The sequence below is a fragment of the Natrix helvetica genome, assembly GCF_964273705.1.
Source record: "Natrix helvetica genome assembly, chromosome: 5".
NCBI classification, from domain to species: domain Eukaryota; kingdom Metazoa; phylum Chordata; class Lepidosauria; order Squamata; family Natricidae; genus Natrix; species Natrix helvetica.
Window position 1 is genome coordinate 12,933,607 of NC_138551.1, and position 22,228 is coordinate 12,955,834.

Consider the following 22,228-nt stretch of genomic DNA (forward strand, 5'->3'; position numbering starts at 1 on the left):
GATAAGTTCAAGCAAGGGTCTTGATATAAAAATCCATCGATGTTCAGTAGACAGATCATACTCTGTTTTTTCTTATTTAGATGAATAGCATTTCTTTTCCTTTTTAAAATGTTATCAGATATATTTCATTCGAAGAGCATAAACTGAAAATTAAAAAAATGTAGAAAAAAGGAAGCAAAAGAAGCCATGGTGGCACAGTGGTTAGAATGCAGTAGTTGCAGGCTAATTCTGCCCGATGCCAGGAGTTCGATTCTGGCCAACTCAAAGTTGACTCAGCCTTCCATCCTTCCAAGGTGGGTAAAATGAGGACCCAGCTTGTTGGGGGCAACATACTGACTCTGTAAACCGCTTAGAGAGAGCTGTAAAGCACTGTGAAGTGGTAAATAAGTCTAAGTACCGTTGTTATTTACTACTGACATTTTGTTTCCCTAAGGTATTTATCACATTTGTGTGTCATGATAACTGAGTGCTTAGGACAGCATCTTCATAAAAGGCGAGTCACTTACCACATGCATTTGGAGCATGTCAATTCCAAAATGAGCTAAGTGTTTGGCGATATGAGGATCCAAAATAGCCTCCTCTTCCTCAAAGGAATAAACATCTGCAAAAGTAGGAACAAAAGGGATAATTCACCAAATGTAACCTATGCATTTGACACTCCGCGCTCCACATATCAAGGAGGTACAGATATGCAGGTAACAAAAAAAATTCTAATAGAAATTTTCCATTTACTATGGAAGGAGAAGCAACAAGATTCCAAGTCAACTTTCAACAAATCATAATGAGCCAAGGTGGCGCGGTGGTTAGAGTGGAGTACTGCAGGTGACTTTTGCTGATTCCCTGCTTGGCAGTTTGAATCTCAAGATTGACTCAGCCTTTCATCCTTCCGAGGTGGGTAAAATGAGGATCCAGAGTGTTGAGGGCAATAGGCGGACTCTGTAAACTGCTTAGAGAGGGCTGTAAAGCACTGTGAAGCGGTACATAAATCTAAGTGCTATTGCTATAAGCAGTGTGCAATAGTGGTTAAGCTACAGGATAAGGACCTGGCCAATTCAGGGTCAAGCACACATTTCTTCATCAAAGCTCACGGGGTAACTCTGGACCATTGGCTATACTCAACTCAACTTAACCCACAGGTGGGTTGCTAGAGGTTCACCCGGTTCGGGAAAATCCATAGCTCACGTTATCCCCGGTTCGGAGAATCTCCAAATCCCACCTCTGGCAGGCCCCACCCACCTTACCCCACCCCTCCCACCTTGCTTTTCCCCTCCCAGGAGTATCCACACATCCCGTTTTGGATGCGAGGTAAGAGCAGGGCCCACGCGGAGGTTCAGTGATGGGGGAAAATGGGCCTTCTGGAAGTTCCGGAAAACTGGAAAGGGGCCAGTTTTCAACCTCCGGAGGGCCTCCAGAGCCTGGGGGAAAGCGGTTTTCGCTCTCCCGGAGGCTCGAGGAAATCCTCTGGAGCCTGGGGAAGGCGAAAATACCCCCCCCCCACTGTGGTGCAGGAAGCTGACTAGGTCACGCCCATCATTGCCACGCCCACCCAGCAACCGGGCAGAAAACCCCTTGCTGAAATTTTTAAAGCCCCCCCCCTGATTTAAGCAAAGAGATTTGACATTTGGGAAGAAATCAGGGGAATTTATACAGGTAGTCCTCAACTTATGGACGCTCACATTGAGCCCAAAATGTCCCCTATTGCTAAGAAAGACCGTTGTTAAGCGAATCACTACAGCAGCAGTTAAATTAGCAAAACAGTTGTTAAGTGAGCCTGGCTTCCCCATTGTCTTTGCTTGTCAGAAGGTCACAGAAGGTGATCCCATACCCCAAGGCACTGCAGCCATCATAAATATAAATCAGTTGCCCTGTGTCTGAGTTTTGATCATGTGACCATGGGGATGCTGCAACAATTGTAAGTGTGCAAATGGTCATAAGTCACTTTTTGTTACCAAATGAATGGTTGTAAGTCCAGGACTACCTGTATATTATATTGAGTTCCAAGAGGAAAGGGGGAGGGATATAAATCTAATTAGATAAATAATCACACCAGTGGTGGATTCATTTTTTTTTTACTACAGCTACTATGGGCGTGGCTTGGTTTGGTGGGCATGGCTTGGTGGGCGTGGCATGAAGGATACTGCAAAATCCCCATTCCCTCCCAATCAGCTGGGACTCGAAAGGCAGAGAATAGTTGGGGGCAGGGTCGGTCAGTCAGAGTATTTACTGGTTCTCTGAATTACTCAAAATTTCCGCTACCGGTTCTCCAGAACTGGTCAGAACCTGCTGAATACCACCTCTGAATCACGTTTCATTCGTTTATTTATTCATTCAAGCCAGAGACAATGAGTTATTGAAATTGAACCCATGTGGAAGTACACGACTGGCAAAGAATTATTCTAGCCACTGTGTCTAACTTCAGCCAAGCTAACTAAAGGACAAGAGCTCTTCATGGCCCTTCTTTACATTCATTTAATCCTTTTATGCCACCTTAAATTAAACTGACACCTGTTGCTTTACGTCCACATCTGTTTTTTCTTTCAGAGCAAGTTATAGAAGCTGGCTGGTGTGGATTTTTCTCTCTCTCTCTTTGGCTCTTAATACTTGCAAATGATCAAACAGAAAATGTTCTTGCTGCAGGGATAAAGACTCAACTACAACTGGGAATATTGACAGGAAGATCAAATACAGCAATAACAAATATGTCCTCATCTGCTCATCATGACTATACTCTCAATGACAAATAGTTCATGATTCTCATTAGGATATTTTTCCGGCAACAACCATAATGTTGTAATCAGCAGATCTCAGCAAATCAATCAAAGGAAGAATGGAGTAGATTGTTTTACATCTCCTGTGACTTTTTAAATGTTTTTGCTTCGTTGCTAAAATCCCCTCAAGCTAAATAGCAGAACATAAAAACATTTGATCAGCGATAGCATTTCAAATTTGAACTCCTCTATGTATTTGAATCTTTCTATGTCTATATTTACTCGTTTGAGCTGTCGTGCTGGAAGAAAAGTCTCCTTCGTATTTCTTGGAAAGCAAAGGTGAGTAAGAAGCAAGTACTCCATGGAGCACATAACACCAGACATGTCACTAGAAGGCAAAATCACAGGACTGCATCTCACTTACTTTGCCCATGGTCATGCGCTGAAGAAAGCAATTATGTTTGGAAGAGTCATTGGTAGAAGGCTGTCAAAAATAGGGTGACTGAACACCATCAAAGCTGATACCAGCCAGAGCATAGAAAAACTCATAGAAATAATGCAAGATCAGAAGATGTAGAGAGGCCTGGCCCATAGAATCACCAAAAGTCAGACATGATTGAAAGGATAACATCACTGTCTGTTGTAGCCTGCCAGCGGACAGCAGAGCTGGCAGCAGATTCGAACAGTGGAGAGGTTGGGGAGGAACGTGGGCCAGTCCTGGAATCTGGGGAAGGCTCTGATGAGGCTCTGTGTCAGAGGCAGTGAAAGTAATTTAAAGCAAAATATCTTAAAGATTGTGATGGGCTCTGTGTTGGAGACAGAGATGGGGCCAGGGCTGTCTGACAGTTATCGGCTGCCTTCGGAGTCAGACAGCAGAGAGGTAACCAAACAACTGGAGTCTGTTCCCAGTGTGCACATGCGCAGAGTTCCCAGATGAAGGGAACAGCTAAAGAACGGGGGTGACTTGGGAGTAAGGCCACAGATGGACAATGAATGGCCCCTCCCAGAGGAAATAAAAGAGGAGCGAAAGGGGAGTGGAGTTTGCAGAAGACAGTTCGCTTAATTTGTTTGGGACTTTCTGAGACTCCTTGCCAAGTTTTGCAGATATCGGCCTGTCAGCTCTCCAAGCCAGATAAGGTCTGTGACTGTAAATCCTCCCTAGAAAGACTTTGCTGTGTGTGAATGAGAAGAATTCACAGTAAATTAATAAAAGGGTTTTTTGTCGGGACAAGGAGTTTGCTTCAGGCTCTCGGGAAGCCTCGGTCAGAACACTGCCATCGTGTATTGTGAAAGAGGACTGTGAAAATGTCTACAGACCCCTGATATCCTGGACATAAGGATGTTTCAACTTCTTCTCTCAAGATGATGCTACAGAGCAATGCATGCCAAAACAACTAGATCCAAAGACAGTTCCCCCCCTCCCCAATACCATCACTCTGCTAAACAACTACCGCAATTCCCATACCACTGTCAAACTGCCTATAGGGCTGTATTACTATTGTCCTTCTCCCCTTTCCCATTACCTATTTCCTTATCCTCTTCTGACTACAGTATAAGAGTATATATCTACAATTTATATTGTTTTATTTAGTTTCCTAGTATGATTTATGTGGATTGCTTATTTCATATCCTATGACTACCAGTAAGTGCTGTATCTTATGATTTCTGATGAATGTATCTTATGATGATAATGACTTGCTGCTTGTATTGGTACTTATGCACCGGAGACAAATTCCTTGTGTGTCCAATCACACTTGGACAATAAAGAATATTCTATTCTATTCTATTCTATATTCTATTCTATATTCTGTTCTGTTCTGTTCTATTCTATTCTATTCTATTCTATTCTATTCTATTCTACTGTATTCTATTCTACTGTATTCTATTCCATTCCACTCTACTTTCTATTCTACTTTCCATTTCATTCCCTTCCCTTCCCCTCCCCTCCCCACCCCACTTTTCATAAAATACATTGCTTGGCATTGCGGGGAGGGGAGGGGGGAGGGGAACCTTCTTCTTATTCTTCTGCCAAGCATTTATCAAGCCCAGCATTCTCCCTCCCTGTGTCCACCTAGAATGATGCCTTTTGCTGGGATTCCAATTTAAGAAAGCCTCTGTTTCTCACTGCGAGTTATTGTTCCCTTCTATAAACCTAAGTTCAGAGAGGCCTCATGCTTTTTCGGTGAAGTCACGATGCAGCTTGACACCCAGTCAACTTTTCTGCGTCATTGTGCCTCTAAATGAACCTTGCATGGATATTTTTAAGAGTAACCAATAGCTGGCTAGAGAGAAGTGACTAAGAATTATCCCCAGCAGTACACCATAGAACCAAACACCCTAACATAACTATACTGCAAATTGTTTGCCTCTGCTGAAGTCCCACTGAGGTTGGATGGTTGTCCTGGATTTCATCTAACCCATTTCATTCACATCCAGCAAAATCTTTCAAGGGAGGATTTACAGTCACAGACCTCATCTGGCTTGGAGAGCTGCCAGGCCGATATCTGCAAAATGTGGCAAGGAGTCTCGGAGAGCCACGAACCAATTAAGTGAACTAATGGTCTCCTGCAAACTCCACTCCCCTTTCGCTCCTCTTTTATTTCCTCTGGGAGGGGCCATTCATCATCCACCTGTGGCCTTACTCCCAAGTCAACCTCTGTTCTTTAGCTGTTCCCTTCATCTGGCCACTCTGTGCATGCGCACACTGGGAACAGGCTCCAGCTGCCCCACTGATGTCCGACTCTGAAGGCAGCTGATAACTGTCCGGCAGCCCTGGCCCCATCTCTGCCTCCGACGCAGACCATTCATCAGAGCCTTCCCCAGACTCCAGGACTGGCCCATGTTCTTCTCCAACTTTCTCAAGCCTGCCGCCAACTCCTCTGGCTGCTGACGGGCCACAACACTTTCACTCACCTGCACCATCAGGAGTGATCGTTCCAAGCTTCACTGCTAAGGGATAACCCATCTCCTTGTAATGTTCGAGCGCATGTCCGTTTCCTCCACTGCCATCAAAGAACCATTTGCCGCAAAGTATTGATCCATCAGTGAGGTTTAGCCAAAGATTCTCCCGCAAGTCACACTTGGAGCACTTCCAGCCACTGCAAAACAAATTGCCAGAGTCAAACAGACAGCATGAAGCTGACTCCAGCTTTAGAGCTACCAGGGATTGGATTAGCACAGGAGACAGCAACCCAGGGCTCTGGAGATGCATTGTGGCTCTTTCATCCCTCTACTGCAGCTCCCTGTTGCTCAAAATATGTGTCAAAACGGCCAATGTGCGACACCCGTTGGCACATGATTTATTGAGCTTTTCAACCCCCGGTAGGCCAACCATGGTTAAATCCAAGAAAAGAAAAGTTTCAGAAGAAAACAGAAAGTTTAATTCAACTACATATACTAGTTTTGTAGCCGCTCAGGAAATAGTTAGGCACTGGAAGGGTTTTATTGCTCCCGGTGTTTTCTTTTCTGTGGGAAACAGAAAAGGTTTGAGTGCTCTTTGAGTGTTTAAGGTTGCCGACCCCTGGATTAGCAAAAGATCGCTTCATTTTTCGATGATTTTAAGGAATCCATCCCACCGATCTTTCAAAACTGTAGTTCTCTAACAGAAGTTACTTATATATGTTACAAGACATAAGTCAAGGACTAGCTGTAATGAGTTGATTTAGGATTACTTCTTTTATACTAAACACAGATTTATTTATTTACTCAAGGAAACAGAAGTATATGTTGCCCCTCAGCCATCAAGGATTGGAGTCCCAAAGTATAGAAAGAAAATCATAAAAGAGTTATTGTTCCTCTCCCAATCCCATCATCCATTCAGAAAGTTCTGAACAGATAGCTGGGCATTGTCTTTCTATGCCAGGAGCCCTTTAGAATATCACCAGAACAGCTTCTTTTTCATTCCTGCTAGAGGATCTGTGGCCCGCTGTGTCTCATCATTTCAGAGATATTTCTTTACTTAAATAGAAAAAGATAAATTTTCCTTTCCTTTCCTCTCCTTTCCTTTCCTTCTATCCTTTTTCCTCTCCTCTCCTTTCGTTTCCTATCCTCTCCTTTCCTTCTTTCCTTTTTCCTCTCCTCTCCTTTCGTTTCCTATCCTCTCCTTTCCTTCTTTCCTTTCCTATCCTTTCCTTTTTTCCTCTCCTTTCCTTTCCTCTCCTTTCCTTCTTTCCTTTCCTCTCCTTTCCTATTTTCTTCTCCTTTCCTCCTTTTCTTTCCTCTCCTCTCCTTCTTTCTTTCCTTTCTTCCTTTCCTTTCCTTTCCCTTCATGTCTCTTTCCTTCCCCTTCTTTCTTTTTCTTTCTTTCCTTCCTTCCTTTCCTTCTTTTCTTTCCTTTCCTTCATTCATTCCTCTCCTTTCCTTCTTTCCTGTCCTCTCCTCTCCTTTCCTACTTTCTTCTCCTTTCCTCCTTTCCTTTTCTCTCCTCTCCTCTCTTCTCCTTCTTTCCTTTCCTTCTTTCCTTTCTTCCTTTCCTTTCCTTTCCCCTTCCTTTGCCTTTATGTCTCTTTCCTTTCCCTTCTTTCTTTCTTTCCTTCCTTCCTTCCATAATTCACTTCATTGTGTATAAAACACAACAATCTCACCTTGGTGGAATCCTGACCCCATTGTCCATTTGCACCAAAGTGTTGGCATGTTTGGAGATTTGCAGCTCTTCTTCCCATGAGTCTGGGTCTTGCTTTCTGTAGGGAGATTTCGAACTCAGGACTGCATCGCAAGCTATTGTCACCTGGAGTGGAGGGAAGATTCAGCTGAACATCAAATGAAGGCAGAATGATTAATTGGTTTGTCCTGTCCTTTTTTCTTTTTGCTGGCTTGTAACCAAGAACACTAACAATAGTAAAAAATTCCAGGTAGCCTTCTGGAGGACCCATTGCTATCCTCACATAACCCCAGTAATCCTTTCAGTTGTTGTACAACATAAATTACTCTAACTGCATCCAGAAACTGCAAATTAATAGTGGAATTGTGGTTGAGAAACACTGATTTGCTTAAAGCAGGCATGTCCAAAGTGCGGCCCGGGGGCCAAATGTGGCCCTTTTTCAAATTTCAAGCGGCCCGCAGCCTCTTCTCCCCACTGGAGTTATTTGTTTAGTCTTTCATAAAATACTGTATTTTTCGAAGTATAAAGATGCATCTTTTTCCCCTCAAAAAAGAGGCTAAAAATCTGGGTGCATCTTATACACTGAATACAGCATTTTATGCCTCCCCAAACTCTGCCCCCTTCACCAAAATGGCTGTGCATAGCCTTTAGGAGGTTTTCAGAGTGCTCCTGGGGGCTGTGAAGGGCATAAATGAGCAAAAAACGGGCCATTTTTTGCTCAACTTTGCCCCCCCCCCCCGCCCCCAGGAGCACTCTAGAAGCCTCTTAAAGGCTATTTGTGCCCATTTTCGTGGGAGAGTGCAAAAACTTTTTTTTTAATTTGCCTCTTCAAAATCTTGGTGCGTCTTATACTCCGAAAAATACGGTAGTTAATTCGCATTTAATGTTAAGGGTTCAAAGAATGTCAGGCTGAATGATCGGCCCCACACATTTTCACCTCACCAAATCTGGCCTTCCTCGCAAAAAGTTTGGACACCCCTGGCTTAAAGTTACCTAGGGAATTCAAAAGAGAGGTAGGAATTGACATCAGTGAATCTGTCATTCACAATACACACAGTTAGCCAGTTACACTATATTGCCAAAAGAATTTGCTCACCTACCTTTCCTCGCATATGAGCTTACTGTAAGTGACATCCCATTCCTAATCCATAGGGTTGAAGTTGGTCCACCCTTTGCAGCTATAACAGCTTCAACTCTTCTGGGAAGGCTGTCCACAAGGTTCAGGAGTGTGTTTATGGGAATTTTTGACCATTCTTCCAGAAGCGCATTTGTGAGGTCACATACTGATGTTGGATGAGTTTACGTGGCCTACCACTTCATGGCTGAGTTGCTGTCGTTCCCAAACACTTCCATGTTCTTATAATACAGCTGACAATTGACTGTGGAATATTTAGGAGCAAGGAAATTTCACGACTGGATTTGTTGCACAGGTGGCATCCTATCATAGTTCCACGCTGGAATTCACTGAGCTCCTGAGAGCGACCCCTTCTTTCACCAATGTTTGTAAAAACAGTCTGCATGCCTAGGGACTTGATTTTATACACCTGTGGCCATGGAAGTGATTGGAACACCTGATTCTGATAATTTGGATGGGTGAGCGAATACTTTTGGCAATATAGTGTACTTTAGAGCAGTGTTTCTCAACTTGGCAACTTGGACATGTGTGGACCTCAACTCCCAGAATTCCCCAGTCAGTGTGCAAAGATTTTCAAACATCTGCCCAAGTAGAAATGTCACTGCCTTTCTCTGCTGAAATGAACAAAACCTGACATGCAACAGAATAGAAACTATGGGTGGTTTTGTACAAAATTTACCTGAAATCAGGAAAATAAATCCTTCCGGTCTAAAAGATATTCTTTACACATCTTAAACTATAAGCATTTGCTTTGCTGACCTTTTAGATTAACTAGGAATTCTTAGAGATATCAACATAAATGCAAACTTGGTACCCAAGTATCTGTAGGACAGGGGTGTCCAAACTTGGGAACTTTAAGACTTGTGGACTTCAACTCCCAGAATTCCCCAGCCAGCTATGCTGGCTGGGGAATTCTGGGAGTTGAAGTCCACAAGTCTTAAAGTTCTCAAGTTTGGACACCCCTGCTGTAGGAGCACCTTTTTCTGTGTGGATTAGATCAGCAGTCACCAACTGGTGATCCGCAAAAAACTTTTGATGGTCTGCAGAAAAATCTTTGCATTCCTGCATTTTTTATATTGCACTAAATCAGGGATCTTCAAACTATGGTCCCTGGGCCAGATATAGCCCACCGAAGCAATTTCTCCCGCTCACTGACAGGATGGGGTCTTTCAGGCACTTAGCTTGGCTGCTGTTTGCTAGCTCCAGTCCTTCCTTCCCTCCCTAGGAGTCCAGGCGCTCTAGTGAGCAGTGCGCAACATTTTGGCAGTGTTAGGTAAGCAAGCTCCCCACTAGGAGAGCGAGCGTGCAGAGAAGCGTAATGAGAGTGGTACGGAAGAACACGCACAAACCAGCATACAGGGACACTGAATAGTAAAAGTAATAGTATTTTACTTATGTGGAAAATAGAGGTATTCAGAGTTCATCAAACAGTCCAAGTCATACACGGTTCAGTCAGTTAGTTATCAATGTTCTCGGTTAAGGAGTGATCCTTCGAACACAGTCCAGTATCATATACTCAGTTCAGCACACAAAGTCGCTAACAGTAGCAAAAACACAGTAACTCAGGATACATCCACCGATCAGCATCTAACAAACAGAGATCTAACAGTCATTCTGGCTCCCTCTTATGGCTGCTTGAGGTAACAGCAACCAATCACATTACAGCAGTACTTAAAGCTACAGTACTACCATCATGGTTTATATATTGCTGACCCAACAGTTAGCTTACATTCCTAACAGGCTGGACTCCTTGAAAGACAGAGTTTGCAGGGGATCGATCTAGCACCCGGGCTGGCTACAAGACAAACATTCATTCTTGGCCATATTTGAGATTCCTAGCTGCAACAGACAGCAAACCTAGGGTTGACCCCGGGCACTTCTCTCCATTAACTGGCAGCCAAGCTAAGTGTCTGAAGGACCCCATCCTGTCACTAATTCATATTAGTGGTCCACGGGATTTAGAATTATGAGCCTAGTGGTCCCTGATGTCTGAAAGGTTGGTGACCCCTGCTCTAATGTTGTAGAGTACAGGTGGTTCTTCACTTATGACCACAATTGAGCCCATCATTTCTGTTGCTAAGAGAGACAGTTGTTAAGTGAGCTTTGACCCATTTTATGAACTTTCTTGCCACAGTTGTTAAGTGAATCACTGCGGTTGTTAAGTTAGTAACAACCATCATAAATATGAATCAGTTGCCAAGTCCACGTGAACATGGAGATGTTGCTACAGTTATAAGTATGGAAAAAAGTCATGTCATTTTTTTCAGTGCCTGTTCTGATCGAGGCTTCCCAGGAGCCTGAAGCAAACTCCTTGTCCCAACAAAAAAACCTTTTATTAATTTACTGTGAATTCTGCTCATCACATCCAGCAAAGTCTTTTGAGGGAGGATTTACAGTCACAGACCTTCTCTGGTTTGGAGAGCTGACAGGCCGATATCTGCAAAACTTGGCAAGGAGTCTCAGAGAGTCCCAAATCAATTAAGCGAACTAATTGTCTCCTGCAAACTCCACTCCCCTTTTGCTCCTCTTTTATTTTCTCTGGGAGGGGCCATTCAGCGTCCACCTGTGGCCTTACTCCCAAGTCGACCCCTGTTCTTTCACTGTTCCCTTCATCTGGGAACTCTGCTCATGCACACACTGGGAATAGGCTCCAGCTGTTCATCTGCCTCACTGATGTCTGACTCTCAAGGCAGCTGATAACTGGCATACAGCTCTGGCCCCATCTCTGCCTCCAACACAGAGCCCATCACAATCTTTAATATATTTTGCTTTAAATTACTTTCATTGATAATAAGTTTTTCATCCATATTGGTTTGTATTAATAAAATGTTATGAAGATAGATTTTTTTTTAAAGATCCCAGAATCTTGTAGTTGACCATCTTTGCATGACATTATATACCATACCTTTGGCAAGTATAATAATTTGTGTTGGCAGTAACAAGTCTATACAAGTTTTCCTGTACGTTGAACAAGACAATTGATTTCCTTAAATCCATAAAGCCAATGTCAGCTCCTTTTCTCTCTCTACTCTGTCTCTCTCTCTCTGTCTGTCTCTCTGTCTCTGTCTCTCTGTCTGTCTCTCTCTCTCTCTGTCTGTCTCTCTCTCTCTCTCTCTCTCTCTCTCCCTCCCTCCCTCCCTCCCTCCCTCCCTCCCTCTCTCTCTCTCTCTCTCTCTCTCTGGCTATCCCATTCTCTCATTCACTCACCAGTGCTGGCAGTTCTTCTATATTGGGTAAAGGAATTTCGTAGTGGTCTGGAAATATGACAAGTTTAGCTTCATCCTCATATTCATAATCATCATTATTTAAATCACTGTTAGATTCAAGATCTGTCAAAAGAGAGAAAAAGACAGAACATTATTGGAGAGAGAAAAAAACAATGCATTAACTAGATTAAGGGTGCTCACAGAAATGTGTCTTTAGTCCTACAAAGAATTGCTAATGACGTGTTCTGATTACAGCTGAAATACTCATTTATGGGCACAGATGTGAAATCTGGAAACATACCCAAGTCATCTACAGCGAACATCCCATGCCCAGATCCTTCTAAGTATCTCATCCTAGCTTTACCTGTGTTTAGTTCTGGCCTAACAAAAATAACTAACTAATACAGTGTTAACTAACAACATAACTGACTAATTAACTAACACAGTGGCTCAGTGGTTAAGATGCTGAGCTTGTCGATCAGAAAGGTCGGCAGTTCAGCGGTTCAAATCCATAGCACCGCGTAACGGAGTGAGCTCCCGTTACTTGTCCCAGCTTCTGCCAACCTAGCAGTTCGAAAGCATGTAAAAATGCAAGCACAAAAAGAAGAACCACCTTTGGTGGGAAGGTAACAGCGTTCCGTGTGCCTTCGGCATTTAGTCATGCCGGCCACATGACCACGGAGACGTCTTCAAACAGCGCTGGCTCTTCAGCTTTGAAACGGAGATGAGCACCACCCCCTAGAGTCGGGAACAACTAGCACATATGTCGAAAGGAACCTTTACCTTTAACATCAACCTGTTGTTCCTCACTGTTACTCAACAACAATAAGGCATATACCCAGAGTGGGTTGCTCCCGGTTCGACCTTGATTGGGCAAACTGGTAGTAGTGACGGCAGGAGGCTCTGCCCACCCGGCTGTATGCAAATGCAAGCACAGGAGGTAACCGGTAGTAAAAACCATGGAAACCCACCACTGCATATACCTATCTGAGATTATTGTCATTTATTATTATTATTATTATTATTATTATTATTATTATTATTATTATTATTATTATTATTATTTATTAGCGTTTATATACCGCCCCCTCTCCCGAAAGGGACTCGGGGCGGTGTACAGTCCGTATTAAAATACAACAGATTAAAACATAGAAATAACTACATAAATACATGTATAAGAGGAGGATAAAATATGCCAAACTGTACAGCTAATAAATAAATCAATACAAAAGTTTAAAATATCAGGTTAAATTTAAAACACTATCCCTCTAAAAACCAGTAAGAATGTGTATGCCAGGAGGTAGACGTTATAAATTATGCCTATTAATTTAGCTCTTTTTCCAGAAGAAAAGAAAATTCCACAATGCTTTTTCCAGAACAGTTTCCTGTTAGCAGAGACTTCTACATCCAGTGTCTGTGGTGATTCATAACCATCCAGGCTTGATCCAAAGGTGCTTTTTCCAAATGGAAACTTGACTTTCTTGGGGGGTTTTTCATTGAAAATGTTTTGCTTCTCATACAAAAAAACCTTCTTCTGAAGATGCTTCTTCGATGGGAAACAAAACATTTTCAAAGAAACTTCTTGAAGAAGCTTCTTAGATGAGAAGCAAAATGTTTTCAAAGAAAAAAACCCAAGAAAATCCAGTTGCTGTTTAGAAGAAGCACCTTTGAGTTCTGTCTCCAGTTTCATCTCTATCCAGAAGAGAAGGACCAGTTCTGCTGTTCAGCTGGCACAAAAAGCTACCGTCACACGGGGGGAAAGGAAGAACGAGGATGGGCAAATGTTTTGATGTCTGCTATCATTAGGTGGGTAAAAGAAATTGACTGGCCAGGGAAGGAAGGGAAAGTAAGGCCAGCTGCTGGATAATTAAAAGCAGTGTGAAAATAATCGTCATGGCAAGTGGAAGGCTCAGTATCTAAAATGACATTTATGTTGAAGAGGGCCCCGAGAGCTGCATGTACATTTTGTTCCATCTAGAGCTCTGAAACCTGAAAGCCCTACCTAGCCTATTGAGGGATGGAAAAAGTGAGACAAAATTCACCCATGAAAGCCATTCACCCATGAAAGCAACAATTCATTTCTTATTATTTCTGGTTTCTATATATGAAAGCTTCAAATCCATTATTTTTATTTATTTATCTATTACCCATCTCAAATCAAGTCAAAACAGATGGTGAGCAAATACAGAGAAAGAGAGAGAGAGAGAGAGAGAGAGAGAGAGAGAGAGAGAGAGAGAGAGAGAAACAGATTGTGTGTGTGTGTGTGTGTGTGTGTACTGCTGCTGTGTTGCAATATTTTGGGGTAGGGCTTATTTTAGAGCATGCACTCAAAAGCCCGATTGGGCTTATTATCCGGGGAGGTCTTATTTTCAGGGAAACAGGGTATATACACACACACAGACACAGAGATTAAAATGACAATAATTACAACAAACTAAAAAACAAGGGTTTGGAAGGGATCGATGGGATGCTTTCTGTGTTAGTGTATCGAACACCTCCAGTTAACAAGTCCTTTTTATGAAAGCTTCCAAGCTTCCAAGCAATATTGTGCTCCATATTTTAAAATACAAATGAAGAAATCCCAACAAAAATGATCTCCAGCAAGTTGGAAAAACACCAGGCAACTTATCATGGGTTTTAACCATTGAGGAAAAAAAATATTCAGCAAGGGGGCAAGGGGAAGAGTCACTTCAGAAAATATCAGCTTATTATACAGAGTGGACTAGTTATTACAGACATATCTTTGGTTTATTTCCAAGAATGTCCAGATAATGAACATGTCACTCTCCATCTTATCAGTATCACAGCCTTGTATGTTAGGTGAGACGGAGAAAAAGCAAGTGATTCAAAGTAACCCCAAAGCTTCATGGTTGGAAAATGTCAGTTCAGTTGAGGCCTCCACTTATTGCTTTCCCTAATTCACAGATGGGGAACCACAGCCCCCTTATGACCTTCGGACTGTCAGGGGAAATATTTCACCCTGAACTAATGAGGTCTGGAATCGACGGCTTTTCCAAACAGCATATCTTCAAGAAAAACAAAAATAAAAAAACCCGAGAACATGTTCTAATGAAAACAAACTTTAATATGAAAATAAGAAATAAGAAAATGAACAAATCTAATTGTTACATTTTGGCAAAAGCAATTCTCGTCCACCTTCTTAGCAGACTAAAAAAAAAAATCAAAAGGAAAGAAGTCTCTGGAATGTGTGATGAGCAGGCGCAATACATCACTTGCTGATAAGGGCCTATGACCTGCGCAGTAATTATTCTCAGTTCAGCTCGGCTAGCAAACCAATTAACGCAGTGACACGGACTTCAACTCCCAGAATTCCTCAGCCAATATTACTGGCTCAAGAATTCTGGGAGTTGAAGTCCACAGACCATAAAAGGGCCACAGTTCCCCATCCCTGCCCTACTCTATGGAACTTGGCTCTCAAGACCAGATTACAATGAGAATTAGTGAAGGGCGCTGGTTATGATATTGCACTACAGGCAGTCCTCGAGTTACGACCATAATGGAGACTCCCATCAAGATCCTAACTTGGGGCAGTCGTTTTGACAATCGGATTTTACAACCTTTTTATTTGACGTTAAGCGAAACACTGAGGCCATTCAGTGTGAATCAATTGGCAGGGTTTTGCCAAAAACAGATCTAAAAATGCCCGATTTTCTGCATAAAATGCAGTCATGTGACTGCAGGATGCTGCAAAAGGCCGAAAAGGCAGCCCGATTGCCAAGTGGGCAAAGTACAGTCACACGGCTGAGGGTGGTGGGACCATCGGAATTTCAAATCCGATTGAAAGTACCCCTGGGGAGGTCTGTTGTAACTTTGAATGGCTGCTAAGCAACTGGTCGTAGGTCGAGGACTACTTGTACACTAAGACTGGGAAGATGCCAATCCAAGTCCACCAATACAGGTAACTCAACTTACAACGGTTCATTTAGTGACTATTCAAAATTACAATGGCAATGAAAAAAAATGATGATTGTTTTCCACATCTATGGCTATTGCAGATTCCTCACCATTTTGTGATCACAATTCGGATAAAATTGGCAATTGACTCATATTTATGACAGTAATTATAATGCGACGCCCGTTTGCGACCTACTAACAAGCAAAGTCAATTTGGGAATCCAGATTCACTTTGCAACGGTGTTACAAACAGCTGCAGTGATTCACAAAACTGCTGTGACAAGGTCAGAAAATCGGACAAAATTCACTTAACAACTGTCTCAGCAACAGAAATGTTGGGCTCCATTGCGGGCATAAGTCGAGGACTCCCTGTAGTAATAGAAGCTGACTAAAAGTGGCTTTGGGTCATTTACTTTCTTTCAACCCAATCTGTCTCACGAATTTGTTGCTATAAGGAGAAACTGAAACAGGCAGTGCTCCGCACGCTGCTTTGGCCTCCTGAAGGAAATGTGATAATAAAAAAAAAAAAATCAAAATAGCTATTTCAGTCATTTTGTTTTGCCACCCATCGACCCTGCTTGCATTATGCAGAAACATGAAGACGAACTTTATAAAAAAAATAGATTGCAGCAGAAACCATCCTGCAGCTATATTTAAAGATACAAAGAAGCCTGCAATTGGAGCAGCAATTAATAAAAACTCAAGGTTTATATGGCAGTATCCCCAAACCAATACAGGATCCTTCAGTTTTCTAAATACCATAATCCCCATAATCCCTAGCCAGGCAATAGCTATATTGGCAGGGAAAATAGGAAATGTGGTTACAACACATCTTGAAATTACCAAATTTGTGGAGGATGCTCTACATAATCCCTATTGGTAGGAGGAATTTCACAGAGAATAGAAAACATGTTCATGAGTTTTATTTAAAATGATACTTATGAATTCTCTAGGCATTGGTCATCACCATCACTTTTTGAGAACTCAAAACAAAATACAGTTGGTCCTTGCTTAACAACCACTTGCTCAGCAATGGCACTAAACGAGTGATACTCACAACTGGTCCTCAGAGTTCGTATTACAGTGTTAATTGTTGTGGCCCAACAGGATCTGGTTGAGCTGCTGATGGACTCAGATAGCGAGGAATCATATGAGTCTGCCCTGGACAATGTGGAGGACCCCGTGCAGGGTTCAGACTCAAGAGCAGGGACCAGAGAGGCTGGTTGGCCACCAGGAGGCGCCTGAGGCATGGAGCAGTGAGGAGGATCAAAGGCAGTTTGTCCCTGATGCTAGATTGAGAAGGGCTGAGAAACAGAAGCAGCAACTCTGTAGGCAGACTCACAGAAGATGATTAAGCACAGGTGGTTGTGGATTGGCCCCTCCAAAAAACAGATTATAGGTGAGGTGTTGGGAGGGGACATTTGCAGGAAACAACCATTCGAATTAGTAGTTAAGAAAATCTATCTGTGTATTCTAGCCATGTCTGTTTGTTTGGACTATCTTTGTTGCTTCATTTTGAATTATCTGGGTTGCTCCATTGAACGTGAGTTGTCTGGGCCTTCAGCCAAAGGATTCGTTATCTCAGTAATTAAACAGTGGCAAACAGCCAAGCCTGTGTTCTGGTTTATTCACAGGTGTGAGGGGGGGGGGTGTTCAGAACAGTTAATTATAAAGTTGCAGCATTCCATAGTCAAGTTATCACTATTTGCAATTTTCTTTGTTCAAAGAACATTTGTCAATGGCCATCCAAATATTATTTCTCCTTCAACATAACTAATCCTTCGTTAGCAACAATTAGGACTAGAATTACTGACAGTAAGCAGCACGATCACATGAAGTCGCACTTTATGACTGTATCACTTAGTGACAGCAACTCTGGTCCTAATTACCATCTCTAACCAAAGATTATCTGTATTACAATGTAGGAGAAGTCAAATCAGAGGGTTAATATTATTTTGATGATCATTCTAAAGGATATCTAGCAACATCTGATGAGTCATTTATTATCCAATTAGAAAGGACGAATTATTTAATTGAATAACACTAGGTTCTCTGGATTAGAAATCCACATCTCCATCTCAACACAATAACATAGTTGGAAGGGACCTTGGAGGTCTTCTAGTCCAAACCCCTGTTCAAGCAGGAGACAAATGGTTGTCCAATCTCTTCTTAAAAACCTTCAATGTTGAAGCATCCACAACTTCTGGAGGCAACTTCTGTTCCACTGATTAATTGTTCCGACTGTCAGGAAATTTCTCCTTGGTTCTAAGTTGCTTCTCTCCTTGATTAGTTTCCACCCATTGCTTCTTGTCCTGCCTTCAGGTGCTTTGGACAACCCCCCCCCCCCCCATTCTTTGGAACAGCCCCTGAAATATTGGAACACTGCTATCATGTCACCCCATGTCAGTGGTGGGTTGCAGGTGGTACACCCTTGTAAGGGCATACCGGTACCTGCTGGGGGCACCAGGTACTGTTCTGGTACGGTGCTCCAGAGGGCTCACCTGCCCGCCCTCCTTACCTGTATTTGAGCTCTTCAGCGCTTCTGCGCATGTGCACGGAGCATACGGCGCCTGCGTGACTCTCCACCGAGCAATTGGAGCATCGCGGAGCATCACAGGAGGTAAGGACGCATGCGCGCAATGGGCGCATGTGCTGCGCACATTCATGTGGTGGACGCCGGGTCCCGTTGCACAATACCGGTTGCAACGGGATCCGGAACCCACCACTGCCCCATGTCCTTCTTTCCATTAAACTAGGCATACCCTATTCCTACAACTGTTCTTCGTATGTTTTAAGTCTTCTCCGTTTGTGATGAAACAGTAGAAGTAGCCGCATGAGTGCATGTATATTTCCATGTTATATATAGAAATACCTAGATAGTTCTCCAGAAGGCTTTACACTTGCATGACCCAGAAGTTATTTTGAATAAAGGCTTCTTTTCCAAAATTGGCAAGCTCCTCAAAATGCCTACAGATCATCGTAACAGCCTTGTTCCGTTTCTCCTTTCGTAGACGTTCCATTGCCATCAGCTAATTCCATTAAAAGGGATTTAGAAGTGCCCAAAAGAAGCGAATATTTGTAGCTCAGGCGTGAACTGTCAAAGTCTTTGGCGCTCTCTGAGCTTGGCTGTTGGCTTTTAAATGTTTCATAACCCAACTAGGTACCATCCTCGGACACAGGTCAAGTAATAAAACACCTGGTAAGCCAATGTTTACGGAGACTGTCAATTATTTATTTATTTATTAGTTTGCCAAGCATGTACAAGACAGCAGGTATAAGTATGAACATGGGCACAAACAAAGGAAACGAGTACAAATAAATGGGGACAGTAGGAGAGGGATGGTAGGCACACTGGTGCGCTTATGCACTCCCCCTTTACGGAGCTCTTAGGTATAGTGTGAGGTCCACTGTAGAAAGTTTAAGGTTGAAGTTGTGAGAGTTTGAGGATGTAGCAACAGAGTCAGGTAGAGCATTCCAGGCATTGACCATTCCGTTGCTGAAGTCGTATTTTCTGCAATCAAGTTTGGAGCAGTTTACCTTGAGTTTGTATTATTGTGTATACACGTGTATTATTACCCTGTTTCCCTGAAAATAAGACCTCCCTGGATAATAAGCCCAAAATATTGCAACACAGTAGCATCTATGAGGTGACCATGCTTGCTGCCTCCTGCTACCTCAAAAATAACAAGACCTCCCCCAAAATAAGGCCAAGCGCTTATTTTGGGGGGGGGGGGGTCAAAAGAAAATAAGACCCTGTCTTATTTTCAGGGAAACACGGTATGTACCATCCAGGTCATGGTTTCCCCAAAATTATTTTTCCAAAAGGAAACTGGACTTTCTTGGGTTTTTTTTCTTTGAAAACATTTCGCTTCTCATCCAAGAAGCTTTTTCACTGCTGAACTGAAGAAGCTTCTTGGATGAGAAGCAAAACGTTTTCAAGAGGGGGGGGGTGGGAATCTAGAAAGTCCAGTTGTCTTTTGGAAAAGCAGCTTTGGGACATCCGTAAGCCAAGCTCAGACAGCATCAAGGACTCCACGGATTTAGAAATGCTAATGTCAAGAGCAGAGCCTATTTCCCTTCTAAGGGTCTGGAAGCCCTCCGAAGCTAAATCAGAGTTCGGAATGACAACCGGTGGCGTAATCAAGAGAGGTGCCACCAAACGGCACAAGAACGAAAAACAGGCCACAGCTGGCAAAGCAAAATAAGGCATGCTGTGACTGTCAGCCCACAAAGGGCGAGGTGACGCAGGGGCCAGGCGCAGGAGAGGGGATGGAGAAGCTGTTATTTTGGGGCAAGCTCTCAGTGGGGCAGATTTCCTTCGTCTACCATCTGGCCAAGTTGAACAAGCGTCACTCCCGGCCGTTGGGGCGATGACTGAAAACAGCAGCTGCAACTTGGGCTTCAGGCAGACGGCCGAAAAAACCGTGGAGTTGACAGGCCGGAGGGGGAAAGGAAAAGAAAGGCTGTGCCAACAGGCATGTCCAGATCAGGTTTAAATGTTGCTTACTGAATGCGCTAATTATAGCAGGATGATTAGATCCCAAACATGAGGACTGTGGCATTCAAGGAAGGGGGGAGAAAGGAAGGCACACCCTTACATCGAAAAACACAAGCACAAAGGACCCCCAGGTTGTAATCTCTTCCATTTTCACCAGTTCCATCCTATTTACAGGCGGTGAGGAAACTCTTGTAGTGATTATTTCCAGCCAAATGGCCGTGTCAAACACAGGAAAATAAAACAATTGTGGTACCTAAAAGGCTTGTTCAAAAATGGCAACATTGAGATTTGTGGATTTCAACTCCCAGAATATCCCAACCAGCATGCTACTTCATAGCAGCTACTAACTGAATTTTGTTTAGTGCAACTTATTGCCTGGTAAATCAGAACACAATTGTAGCTTCTCCCTGAAAACTACATCTTCTAGCCATAAAGTACAATGAGAGAACTGTAATAAATAAAGAGATTTTCTACTTTGGGGATACAATAATCTTGAGTAAATGGGAGGAAAGGTGGTCTGTAAAATGAGAGTGTCTGTTAAATCCACATGGGATTTTATGTATGTACATTATACATGTGTAAATACAATAAGCGCAGAAGCATATAGAATGCAGAAAAATAATATGCTAAACAGAGATCTGTTACAAAATATACTTATACCAGAAGTCTAAACTTATGTAGAATTCAAGGAATATTCATATTCCTTGAAACTACTATCCTATTCTTTGGATTTCTTTCAGTTCCAAAAAAAAGGTTATCTCCATTTAATTTTTGAGATGTACTGTACCTATCTAAAACAGAAAGTTATTTATTCTGAAATTTAAAAAGGATTGCGTTAATTGAGTACACTATTGATTTTCAGGATGGTAAACCACTGGGGAATAATAATAATAATAATAATAATAATAATAATAATAATAATAATAATAATAATAATAATAATAATAATAATAATAATAATAATTTTATTTGTTAGCCGCAACCCTCTCCCGAAGGACTCGGGGTGGCGTACAATCAAAACAAATAAAATACAGATAAAGACACACATACATACATAAAACAAAGACATATACATGTGCATGGAGGAGGTAGACTACTGAGTGAAAACAATTAAAAAACACAGTTTAAAATCCCATTGAATAAAATTACCGAATTACAAAACCCGTCAGGAGCGTTATGAAGTTATGATTGAGCCAGGCCAGCTATTTGGAATAGGTGGGTCTTGAGCTTTACACGGAAGGAGCGGAGGTAAGTGGTGGTCCTAATATCCGGAGGGAGGTCATTCCACAGGGCTGGGCCCGCCACAGAGAAGGCTCTGCTCCTAGGCGCCGCCTAGGAGTATGAGTTTGCCAAGAAATATACTAAGACAGAAGTAAGCCAGTCTCCACAAAACCAAAAAACCCCTTAGAACTAAGTTGTTCATGGTACCAAAACATGTTCGGAAAGGACTTTTTTTTAAAAAACTAACGTTTTTGCTTGTTTATGTATTTCTATGTTCTCTTAGCAGTTCAGACCCAAATCTAGAAATTCAGCCATAAAATTAAATGCAGCCTGGTTGCCAAGAAGCCAAAATGTAATCAAGTGATCATGGAGAGCATTATATCTTCAAATCTGGGTTATAAATTGCCCTGGTTAGGTCTAGTGTAACTTTGAATAGTTGCTAAGTTGTTGTAAGTCGAGGATTACCTGTATAGCGTCCATCCACACTGTTTTTCTTTTATGAATGCTTACATGGAACCAACTAGAAGATAATTTTTGGAGAGGTACGGATCAGTGGTGGGATTCAAAAAAATTTTTACTACCAGTTCTGTGGGCATGGCTTGGTGGACATGGCAGGGGAAGGATACTGTAAAATCTCCATTCCCTCCCAATCAGCTGGGACTCAGGAGGCAGAGAATAGATGAGGGCAGGGCCAGCCAGAGGTGGAATTTACCGGTTCTTTGAACTAATCAAAATTTCCGCTACCAGTTCTCCAGAACCGGTCAGAATATCAGAATACCTGCTGAATACCACCTCTGGTATGGATGCTTCTCTCTGCAGCGTTAAGTCACACCACAGAATTAATCCAACTTTTATAGAAGTGACCATGAATAATAGATGTAGCTTAAGATCATTAGCTGTCTACTTGGGGTAGGGGCCGGAGTCTTGTGTAGCAATTTAAACTTT

The 22,228-nt window shown here is 42.5% G+C and overlaps 1 protein-coding gene across 5 annotated transcripts in view; it reads right to left on the reverse strand.

Annotated features, from left to right (window-relative positions):
• Positions 1-22,228, reverse strand: part of USP13 (ubiquitin specific peptidase 13) — a 120,449-nt gene that overhangs the window by 50,671 nt on the left and 47,550 nt on the right. For all 5 annotated transcript variants that reach the window (XM_081954213.1, XM_081954214.1, XM_081954215.1 and 2 more), the window contains 4 exons: positions 11,651-11,772; positions 7,292-7,434; positions 5,622-5,806; positions 507-601 (listed from right to left, as the gene is read on the reverse strand). In XM_081954213.1, the coding sequence (XP_081810339.1) occupies positions 507-601; positions 5,622-5,806; positions 7,292-7,434; positions 11,651-11,772 (545 nt within the window). The remainder of the gene's footprint in view (positions 1-506; positions 602-5,621; positions 5,807-7,291; positions 7,435-11,650; positions 11,773-22,228) is intronic.